The 12450-nt window shown below is 38.0% G+C and overlaps 1 protein-coding gene across 1 annotated transcript; it reads left to right on the top strand.

Annotated features, from left to right (window-relative positions):
* Nucleotides 1-439: 439 nt before the first annotated feature.
* On the top strand, nt 440-12173 carry LOC107554227 (glutamate receptor ionotropic, NMDA 3A-like). The gene is made up of 9 exons (XM_016236681.1): nt 440-1153; nt 4548-4627; nt 7214-8264; nt 8376-8521; nt 9858-9973; nt 10082-10233; nt 10990-11154; nt 11315-11385; nt 11706-12173. Exons 1-9 carry the CDS (start codon nt 440-442, stop codon nt 12034-12036), a joined length of 2826 nt encoding a protein of 941 aa, XP_016092167.1. The 3' UTR covers nt 12037-12173.
* The last annotated feature ends 277 nt before the right edge of the window (nt 12174-12450 follow it).

Genomic DNA, 12450 nt, shown 5'->3' with positions numbered 1-12450 from the left:
GATCCGTCAGGGTTTTTCATGATCAAATTCAGGATAGAATACAGGCTTGCATGCAAAAATAAAGATAAATGAAATTTGAATGTGTTTCATATCCTTGGACTTCCTTTACGTTGATCTGGAGCATATAAGTGCTTTTGGGTTTGTACAGTCACTTTGCATTTTAGTAGCTGCCTTTGCACCTGTTTTGGAGAGCGCGTAAAAACAACACCCTCTTGAATATTTTGTCCATTAACGCTTTTGAGATGAGCAACGAGTGTTTCGAGCCGCGTTGGACATGTGCACTGCTGGCGATCCCTCAGAAGCCCGTTGGAGAGGAGCGCAACTTTGCTGCGTCTAGGAGATTCACCGGTGATCCATCATCTATCCAGCGCTGTGCAGGAACCAGCGGGCGCGCAGGTGGACGCGGATCCCGTCGTTTGACCGAGGCTTGTTTGGAGTGATGCCGGGCTCTTGGATCTGGGGTGCGCTGGGCAAGTTGGTGTGGCTCTCCTTACTTGCGCCAAGCGCTCTGATAATGATCCTTGTTCCCCCAGCATCTCTGGCGCATCCACAGCCATGTCAGATTCTGAAGAGGATCGGACACACGGTGAGAGTCGGAGCTCTGCACCTGCAGCCTCGAGTGTTCAGACAGGATTCCCTCAGGGGGAGAGATCCGGACTGGGATGCAGACAGAGAAACGTGGGGAGAGTGTGACGCGATCACCAAAAGTAGGCTCGAACAAGGCTGGAGGGGTATCAGGACTAAAAGCTCAGCGAATAACCCCCACAAGGCCTCCAAAAGTAAAACCACACTCAAACAAGTGGGTCTGGATGCTGTGTTTCTACCTCGAGACTCTGTTCTACTCGCTACAGAGAGCCTCAATCGAGTAGCAGGGCTTTTACCCTACAACCTCACCCTTGAGATAGTCATGGCCGTGGAAGCAGGACTTGGAGAATTACCTGCTTTCTCCTTTTCCTCCTCATCTGCACCTGCCTGTGGCGATCCCGCATCGTTCCTGCAAAGCGTTTGCCACACCGTGATCGTGCAAGGAGTTTCTGCCATCATCGCGTTCCCACAGAACAGGGACGAACTGGTGAAGTTGGAATTTATCGCCACAACGCTACAGATTCCAATCATCAGCGTCGTCCAGAACGAATTTAAGCGTCAGAGTCAGGTGTGTTTATTTTCATTAAAAAAAACATTTAGATTTATAGCTCTGAAGCAATTCTGGTTTGCAACTGCACACTGTATAGTTTCTGGAGAGCTCAGTTTCTTTCGTTTAGAAATGTAAATGTTGAAGGACTGCGCAATACACAAGTACAATTAGAGGACACATGTTGAAATGTTTGGAACTGAGGAAATGGATTGGAATTATGAATCAATGATCAACTATGTTAGTAGTTATTAAGGTTTTTGGATTAGAAACAATACACTACAGACAGAGAATGAATGCATGATGACACTCAGTGATTCAAAGCTTTGGTGCAACCTGCTGCTTCACAAATAAATGCGTTTTCCCTTGTGATCACTTCATATGCATGTCAGATAGAACAAAATATATGTTTGTCAAATACATATTACAACTATTGGCATATCTTAAATTAAGAATGAGCTGAGCATATGGAATGATTTTAAACTGAATATCAGCACCCAAAATTGAATTGTCACCATCATGAGTCAAAATCATTTTAACAAACATAATTATATAACTAAATAGCATAGCTGTAAAATGTTTGTCTTTTTAAAATGAACATGAAAATAGCATGTACAAATAGACACATAAATACATTTAATATTTCTGCATTTTATAAGTTCGTTACGTTATAGGATTATATTTTTTTAAATTGCAGACTGATAGCATTAGGGGAGAGGGAGTCATAGTGAAGTATGATTTTTATAAACCAATAAGTAAATTACATTTGTCAAAACTAATGACAGGATGAAGTTGTTTTATCCCACATTCTTAAAAATATAGGTTCTTTATTGGCATCTATTCCAAAATGAACTGTAAACTGTCTTCCATTTCTGTTTATTTTCATAAAATATATTATATTAATGTTTACATTTATAGCACTGAGGCAGTTCTGGTCTGCAGCTGCATACTGTATAGTTTCTGGAGAGCTCAGTGTCTTTCATTTAGAAATGTAAATGTTGAGGGACTGCGCAATACACAAGTACAATTAGAGGACACATGTTTGGAAATGAGGAATCGGATTGGAATTATGAATGAATGATCAACAAGTTGTTATTAAGGTTTTTTGGATTATAAACAATACACTACAGACAGAGAATGAATGCATGACGGCACTCGGTGATTCAAAGCTTTGGTGCAACCTGCTGCTTCTCTAATAAATGTGTGTTTTCCCTTGGTTCTTTATAGTGGAAGAAGGTTCTTCGGATTATTATTATTATTAAATAAAAAGGTTCTTTTAAGAACGGACCCATGTTCTTTGATCACTGCACAAACCTCCTTTTGGTAGCTTTATTTTTAAAAGTACCTGTCTCGTATTTAGTGCATAAATCAGTGCTGCTATTTATTAGTACAACTGTTTTCTTGAAACTAATACGTTTGTTATGACACCTGCTGGATCAGTCTAAACCACAAATAAAACATCTCTTTAGATGGTGACACATCTAGCTGTTTGCGTTAAAAATGTGTTTTTCTGAACACCCTGAGGGCTGAGCTGTTTGATATCTGAGCTTTTGAAGTTAGCACCATCTTCTGGTCAGTTCTTTGTTTACATGGATCATCTAAGATTTATCAGATTTCTCTGTGAGCTCAGAATCAGTGTCTGTTATCTGTCCAAATAGCAATCAGTCTCTCAGTGTGCTCATTACTGAGCTTTACTGATTTCTGGTTTATTGAATTCTTTACTGCTTTCTTTCTTAATGAATGAATGAATGTTTATTAAAACATGAGCAGCAAAACAGCCCAAAGGCAAAATCATTTATTTATTTATCTATTTGTTTAATTATTCATGTATTTATTTATTTATTTATTAATGTATTTATGTATTTATTTATCTATTTGTGTATTTATTTATTTATTTATTTATGCATGTGTTTATTCATTCATGTATTTATTTATTTATTCATGTATTTACTTGTTTATTTATTTATTTATTTTCAGTTCAAGTACAGTGGAACTGTTCATTTCGGAGTTAATAGTTTAATGAATTGTTGACTACATTGTTAATAACATGGAATACAGGACACTATAATTGATCACCAAGGCACCATATAAACACAATACATATTTACTATATAGTATATTTACTGTATCTTAATGACACAAGCTCCCTTAAGATAAAACATACTTCGGATGACATATACACTCAAAAACCTCTAAGTGTCTCTTCTTAACTTGTTAGTGGTACTTGTTACTCTCCCACTGGTTTGGCCAATTAGATTTCATGACAACCCTACAGAAAATAAGTCAGACTTTGTTTAGACATCTTGAAATAAATCCCTGTAAAGCTTTTCCTTAATCAATTCTGATTAGCCTGTTTTCTGCCATCGCATAATTGCAGCCCCAGGGGAAATTAAATGGCTCAGATAAACATTTCATCTGGCAGTGTCTGTTAAGGTCTTGATTTCCTTAGCAGGACAATGCCATTTAATTAATGGGTATTATATCATTAAAACATTGAGATCCCAGACCTCACGTAATTAATGTTTCTGGATGTCCTAAGTGGGCAACGTTTCCATATCTGAAATACTCTACGTCTATATTTTGATGGGAATGCCTGAGACTCAATAGAGTTAATCAGCACTTTTGACTCCTGCTCAGGGTTTCCAGGTCTTTAAAACCAGCCCAATTGTGTTCCGGGGGGAAACGGCTATCAAAAATTCTCCAAAATCGTGTTCCAGGCAGAGTTTCACATGGACTAAAAAAAAATCAAGCAGTGGCAACAGTATAAAAATAGCCAAATTCTGCAGGAAAACCACAGACTTGGCAACACTGCTCCTGGTCATTTATCAACTTTCAAATGTTTTAAACTAGTTTGAAATGCTGCCCCTCTAGGTGCATCACAAATGGAACCAGCGAGTGCTTAAAGTAATTGTTTTCAGAAGCAAAGAATTGCACACTTGGACATCATGTTGGAAATCTTAATGTTTGTTTGTTTGTTTGTTTTTTCTCGGAGGAGATTCTGCTTCAGAAATTCAATCTGCAAACAGAAGGAGACTGTCCAACAAATCATGCATTACGATAAATATCTGTAGGGCTTAAAACTCTCGCCTTCCCTCTATTTGGCAGACAGGAAGAGATGTGTAAAATCAACTAGATGGAGAATTGCCTGAAAGAGTAGTTGACCAATCTGTCTTAAAGAAGCACTGTATAATTAGGCTGGTTTTAGACATACCTGAGCCCAAGCTCATGTTTCTGTCGTGTTTTTTTTTTCTTTTCTTTTTTTTTCAAAAACAGCTAGAATATAACGAGTTCTTGAGATGTGTTTTTAAAAGTTTTAACTTGACATACAGTCTTAAAAATACTAAATGGCCTAAAAAGGTAATCTGCGTGTATTAAAAGACGAGCGGTGGGATCGGCTTGTCACTGTGTCTCAGAGTTGGCGCTGATTCCTGGCATCACAAACTGTCTGGCAAGACTTGAGACTAAAAATATCACATCAGGAACCTTTCTGTCCAGGTATTTTATTTGACACACTGCTTGATATTTCATAATATTTATGTTGTTTATGTGGCATCACATGCATTTTTTTTTTTTAAAGTTGCCATTCACCGCCAGCATTTTATCAACACTTCAGTGTGGGTGGCTTTCATTAAAAAAAAGCACAATTTTGAGCAAAAAGCTGAAAAAAATTGCGTTTTTGTCAAAGACTATGTCCGAATCAGATTCAGAACGATGATCAAAACATAGATGGAGTAGATCATTCTCATCAACACCCCCAAATCTTGCATGGTCCTAAACCACTTCCTAGATCGACATTTCATTCGGTAACGTTAGGCAGTTTTGATTTGTATGCTGTTTAATGCTTGATGCTCTCGCTATTTTAGATATGCATCTGCTTACATATGTGATTGCTTGTTTCTGCTTCTTCTTCACCATATTTTGATCCAGAGATTCAGTACTCTTTAAGAAAATGTGTAATGGCGCCTCCTACTAGGGGTGTGCACAAATAGTCAAATATATTTGAATATTCGATCTGTAATTATTATTCAAAAAATAAAAAAATCACAACGAATGTCGTCGTCCGCCTCACGAAGTTTGGAATTACTTTGATTAAAACTATCTTACTAAATGAGCTTATAAAATTAAATACATTTTGATCAAATAAATCAGTGAAACTGAGTATATATTTTGTTTACACGTTTTAGCTAAAAGGAAACCTTGAGATATAACGTTACGTTGTTGTAGAACATTGTTGTGTCTAATGCCTAATCATAAACTTGTTCAGAAATGGTGACAAAAGCTTGACTATTAAAAAATAACTTATTTCTCATTAAACATCTTTTTTTTTGTCATGAGCCCAAATACTATATTTTTTGAAAAATGCCCATCCGTACCTCCTACCGTATACCAGTGAAAATTCTGTCAATGGTCGAGAAAGAGTTAAAGGGATACTCCACCCCAAAATGAAAATTTTGTCATTAATCACTTACCCCCATGTCGTTCCAAACCCGTAAAAGCTTCGTTCGTCTTCGGAACACAATTTAAGAAATTTTGGATGAAAACCGGGAGACTTGTGACTGTCCCATTGACTGCCAAGTAAATTACACTGTCAAGGTCCAGAAAAGTATGAAAGACATTGTCAGAATAGTCCATCTGCCGTCAGTGGTTCAACCTGAATTTTATGAAGTGACAAGAATAATTTTTGTATGCGAAGAAAACAAAAATAACGACTTTATTCAACAATTCGTCTCCTCTGTGTCTCTCCGCATCTCCATAGCGCCATTTTGGAGAAGATCCGCTGAAGGCAAGCAGCGTACGCTCTTCTGTGTCAGCTGCACCACATGGATGCACTGTTTTCGTTTAAATCAAAGCATAAATACACGTAGAAAACGTATACTTGTGTCGCAGCTGAAACAGAAGAGCGTACGCTGCTTGGTTCAGTGAACATTCTCCAAAATGGCGCTACGGTGATGCGGAGAGACACAGAGGAGACGAATTGTTGAATAAAGTCGTTATTTTTGTTTTCTTCGCATACAAAAAGTAGATGGGCTATTTTGACGATGTCTTTCATACGTTTCTGGACCTTGACAGTGTTATTTACTTGGCAGTCAATGGGACAGTCACAAGCCTCCCGGTTTTCATCCAAAATTTCTTAAATTGTGTTCTGAAGATGAACAAAGCTTTTACGGGTTTGCAACGACATGGGGTAAGGGATTAATGACAACGTTTTCATTTTGGGGTGGAGTATCCCTATAAGAACAATTATTTATTGTGCATATTTATTCTGCATATTTTATGAGGAGTATCCTTTTCATCCACAGTCAAGAGGAGCTTTTTCTGTATATGTCAACAGAATTTAGCAAAAAGCAAACAGTTGTTTGAAAACATTCCCACAAGAAAAGGCTGCAATCAGTTCTGTGAAAAGCAGGTGTTAGGCTGGTGGCAGACGCCTAGAGACACAGCATATCAAGAGTGGTTTCTCCAGCACTGCACTGTCAGGAAACAACTTCACCAAGTTCCAACCAAACTACCTCAGGGTTTAAATTTCACATGCTCTCCTACCATTACTGATTTAAAATGGTTACCGTTAGCTTCACCACTGCAGAAAAAAGTGAAAAAACTAAATTGAAGAGAGAAAAATACAAGACTAATAGACTAAAAGTAATATTCCGCCTAGGCCATCAAACTAACATCATCAGAGAAGGAATGCCATTCCAGAGCAGAAAGATTAGTAAGACAAACTATTTTTTTTCTTTAGTGGATTAACTTCAAGACTAGCAATGTGCGCTAGTCAATTTTGATTTCATGTGGACTTTAAAGACAAAATGACAAGGCAATCACACGCACATTTAACTTCTATTAACTTGTTCTGAAACTGGATGGTACCATTCATCTGTGTTGATACTTCTCTATTGTCAAAGAATTTGAACGATTATTCAAATTTTATAGTTAATGTCCTTGGTGGGAGCGGACCTTTAGATCAGAGAAATTTAGTTATAAAAGTAAACCAGGTTAATTTTGGTTTGACATTGCATTTGTCAGAATTAGATTGGATGAACTTCTATGGTTTGGACTGATATATGATTTTGTCTTAATTTTTAGATACATGGCAAACACGTCTTTTGACGGCCTGAGCGGCTATGTCAATATTCAAGAGGAATCTATCATCGTCTCTGAAAGCCATCATTTCATCTGGAATCTCCAGCATGACCCAGTAGGCAAGCCCATGTGGACGCGTCTCGGCAGCTGGAAGCAAAGCAAAGTGGTTATGGATTACGGTGTCTGGCCTAATAAGAGACAGTCTCAGCCAGGAGCGGACTGGCGGCATTCCTCACGTCTACACTTGCGGGCTGTCACCCTGGTAGAACATCCGTTTGTCTTCACCCGAGACGTCGATGAAGAAGGCCTGTGCCCGGCTGGCCAGCTGTGCCTTGACCCCCTAACAAATGACACAGCCTTTTTGGAAAGTCTTTTTCAGAGTCTACAAGGTGCCAACGACAGCGTCCCCATGGAGTTTAAAAAATGTTGCTATGGATATTGCATTGATCTTTTAGAGAAGCTAGCAGAGGACATGGGGTTTCACTTCAACCTCTACATTGTGGGAGACGGGAAATATGGAGCTTACAAGAACGGTCGCTGGACAGGGCTGGTCGGGGACCTCATGAGCGGGGCGGCACATCTGGCTGTCACTTCCTTTAGCATCAACTCAGCACGCAGTCAGGTCATTGACTTCACCAGCCCATTTTTCTCCACCAGTCTGGGAATCCTCGTCAGGACTAGGGATACGGCCGCACCTATCGGCGCCTTCATGTGGCCCCTGCACTGGAGTATGTGGCTGGGAATATTTGTGTCTTTACACGTGACGGCCGTGTTCTTGACCTTGTATGAGTGGAAAAGCCCTTTCGGCATGACTCCGAGGGGAAGGAACAGGGAACGTGTATTTTCTTTCTCCTCTGCGCTAAACGTTTGCTACGCAATTCTATTCGGCAGGACTGCCGCCATTAAGCCACCAAAGTGTTGGACCGGCAGATTCCTCATGAACCTCTGGGCCATATTCTGTTTGTTCTGCCTTTCAACGTACACGGCTAATCTCGCCGCTGTAATGGTTGGTGAGAAAACCTACGAGCAACTCTCAGGTATACATGATCCCAAGGTAAGAGTAACTTGTGTTTATCATTTTCAAATTATGTCAAAATGACTGGCAGGCTTAGAGGTTAAAAATACACTTCCTGGTTGATGAAAACGGTCCTCTTGCCTTTTCAAGCTCCACCATCCCTCACAAGGTTTCCGCTTTGGAACCGTCCGGGAGAGCAGCGCTGAGGACTACGTGAAAAAAAGCTTCCCAGAGATGCATGAATACATGAGACGATATAATGTCCCTGCAACCCCTGATGGGATAGATCATCTTAAGTAAGTCGTAATCGTAATTGCAAAGTGGCATTGATCACTGAAGCAGCACTAATTTACTGGATGCCCTCTACCATGTCCTTCTTTGATGGCTTGTGCCTTCTTGCAGTGTCATACGAATCCATGTGGTTCCACTGTACAAGACTAGGAATTAATTGACTTGTTTGACTAATGTTTGGACTGTGTTGAAAAGACACTTTCCTACTCATTGCATGATCTGGGTGGCTGCAAAGCAGATATTTTACATGCAAAACACTTATTGCTACTCACTGCATGATCTGACTCACATGCATTGCTGGAATGGTCTGAACAATACATGCAAAACATATATTCATACATATTGAATGATCTGACTAAATGCAAAGTATTTTAAATATCAAGCAATCCATATGGCAAAAATATTTTCATATACAGTATATATTTTTAAAACATTTTAAAATCTTAGATGTTTAAAAATAAGTAATAACTTTAATAAGTTTGACTTATATTTGCTCATTTATTTTCAATCTAAATATATTTGTTGTCCAAAATATATTAAATACATTTAGCATTTTCTAAATATACTTTGTTATTATATATTTAATTTTGTAATATATGTATAATGTTTAAATGAAATATATTAAGGCTATATTTGAAAAAGACATTTCTTTAAGCTGTATTATTTCTATGTTTCTTGTTATTGTGTTTTTGTTTATTTCTCAGAAGTTAGGGACCAAAAGAAAAAAAATAGAACTTACTTAATTGTAGAAATGACATAAAAACAAATAAACTAAGTGCCAAAAGTTTCCAGATGTCACTTGAGTGTTCGACAGGCCACACTTAACTAAATTTAGAAGAGGTTTTCCTCCTTTCATATCCTCTGTTGCAAGTCTGAAACTCCTCTTTTGAGTTTCCACAACCTTCGGGACATGATTTGATGCAGTCCTAAAATCAGACCACATACTCCAGAATATTGGCACAGTGTATAATTCCTTCAAGCAGGGCAGAATTAATAGATTGCAGGAGAAGTAGATGAAATTTGCAATATTTTCCTAAGAAGGTTAGCCAGGTCTCTCCTTTTAAATCAATCTAGCATGTGTTTTTGCAAGATAACATACTTTTTTGAATTGCATAGGATAAACAAGGATGTTACTGCTAGTAGTAAATTGGGCTTATGGACTTTCTGTGTTCCCTTCTATGAGTGTGTATTTATTTGGTTCTAGTGGTTCTACTGATTCAACATCAATACCAATTTTAAAAGTTCTAATCGTGACTACATTGTATCGCCGTAGTCAAAATGTCTGAATGTATCAAATGCATGTGTCATTATATAACAGCAAACTGCTTGATGCTATTCCAGGGATGATCCCCAAAAGCTGGATGCTTTTATAATGGACAAAGCTCTTTTAGACTATGAAGTGTCTATTGATGCAGACTGCAAGACGCTGACAGTGGGAAAGCCTTTTGCGATTGAAGGCCAGTAAATGAATGCTTCTCACTTGTTATTGTTTCTACAGTAAGTTATGGAGTGAATGAACTACTGTGCACATGCTGATGAAACATACATTTCCCATCTGTCCACAGGCTATGGCATTGGGCTCAAACAAAACTCTCCTCTGACTTCAAATATCTCTGAGTTGGTCAGTCAGTACAAATCTGATGGGTTTATGGACATGCTGCATGATAAGTGGTATAAGGTTGTACCCTGTGGTAAAAGAAGCTTTGCAGTCACAGAGGTGAGTCTGATCTATCTATCTATCTATCTATCTATCTATCTATCTATCTATCTATCTATCTATCTATCTATCTATCTATCTATCTATCTATCAATCATCTATATTTATTTTTCTTTTTCTCTTTTTTTTCATAAAGGAAAAAGCATACACTCTAAAAAATGCTGGGTTAAATACAACCCAATTGCTGGGTTTGTCCCTATTTACCCAGCACTGGGTTGAATTTAACCCAGCATTTTTAGAGTGTACTGACCCAAATTTTGAAGTGTATTATTTGTAATATGTATATATAGAGTATTATATTGTAATATATTACATGTAAGACTAGATACAGCTACTTTTTTACATCCAAATACAACATTTTATTCTAATGAAAACTACTTTATTAATTACTCTATCATTTTGCTTCTATTTTCAGATCTCGCTTTCGTCATCATTTACTAACCCTCATGTCATTCTAATCATGTAATATTTTATTTCTTTATTCAAAAATGTATTGTTTGATTGTTCAATTCAGTAATGAGAACTATGATTTGTTCCCCATAGAAGACTTGGAATAGAGTGCACAAATCATTCAACCTATTTTGTGATTAAATGATGTTAAACTTTGTTTGCTATTAAAAATGTCTACTTATGTAGACATCCCATTGTGTTTCTTACAGAAAAATTAGAACAATATGGGGTATAGTTCAGCCAAAATTTCATTTATGGCTGAACTATTCCTCTTTTCTAACCCTGACTTTCTGTTGTCATCCTCAGACGTTACAGATGGGGATAAAGCACTTCTCAGGGTTATTTCTCATGCTGTGCGTTGGAGTGGCCCTGTCTCTCCTCACCACACTGGGTGAACACATCGTCCATCGCTGGCTGATACCCAGAATGCAGCAGTCATCACAGCATAAGTACTGGCTCCACACCAGTCAAGTAAGTTCATCTGCACAATTCCACGCTGGTTTTATTACAAATAATTGCATGCCATCTTGGTGACATGTTGTAGCATTAAAGGAATGCTTTGCTCATTACACACTTTGTAATTCTCAACACTAGTTTTCTTAAATAGCATTTAATTTAATTGGTTTTTCAGCGATTACATCGAGCACTTAACCCGACTTTCAAAGAAGACAAATTACAGACAGTTGCAAAACCGGAGAAAAGGTAAACTGCTTTCACAACGACGGAGCTTTTAAATAATGTCTAGCATTCACGCAACATTGAAATGAAGTGCTAAAGTGTCATTCTCAGGAAATGTTACACTTGGTATAACGCACACGTAAAAATAGATCAGTTTTGTTGCATATGCATGGAAAAGACCAGTCAAGATTTCACTTTTTGTATTGTACAGAAGAATGACATGTGGCATGACAAAGTTGTAAACGATGATTTTCATTACTGGAACAACTATAACTTTACATGGCATCCTTCCCAAAATGCTATTTATATACTGATATTGTGATATCATTATTGTCTCGATTAAGCTGCAATGTTGGAAACAACCAGCAAATGCCGTGGAACTCTTTGGGAACCTCCAACTGCAACAGACGAAAACTGTCCAATCAAGAGGGACAACAAAATGACCTGGAATGTTCTCACTGTAAAGAGCTCCTGTCCCCAAAGGACAAGAGACAGCTTCCGTTACAGGCCACATTGAACGGAAGAACCGACTTGCTTGGCCTTAACCCCACAGTACAGGAACTGGCGGACCTGGAAACACAAATCCAGCTCATCAAAAATCAATTACAGCTTGCCATGAAGAAGAAAAAAGAGCTGGAACAGTATCAGAAGACAAAGACTTCAACCGAGTCCTAGACTCGTGGGAGATTTGGCTGGAGTTTTATGGGTTATATTGTTCAAAAGCTTGGACCTAGAGGTTGATTATTTCAGTTGCGGCTCCTAAGGGAAGCAAGACTTTCTCTGCACATTCTCTAAAGTCCTTTTTTTGTCTTTATTTTAATTCCTCATTGAACTTAACTTGGGAAAAAGGACAGAAGAGAATAAATGAATTCAAATATAAAAAACTGGATATAAGCAGTATGTATTTCTGTATTCCCAGAAGTTAAATTCTGAGGATACCTTGTTTTTATGCGGCGATGTGGAAAAAGACTGCCTAAAGGAAAGACATTTATGTTTCAAAATTATATTTATTTAAGGTGTCAAACTGTGATGTATGATAGCATCTCCTGCATATTGATACACAAGAGCTGAGAAAAATCTTAAGAAAGC

The sequence above is a fragment of the Sinocyclocheilus grahami genome, unplaced genomic scaffold, assembly GCF_001515645.1.
Source record: "Sinocyclocheilus grahami isolate Dianchi unplaced genomic scaffold, SAMN03320097.WGS_v1.1 scaffold495.1, whole genome shotgun sequence".
Classification (NCBI taxonomy): domain Eukaryota; kingdom Metazoa; phylum Chordata; class Actinopteri; order Cypriniformes; family Cyprinidae; genus Sinocyclocheilus; species Sinocyclocheilus grahami.
The sequence above is the reverse complement of the archived record's forward strand: the minus strand, read 5'-3'. Positions and strand labels throughout refer to the sequence as shown.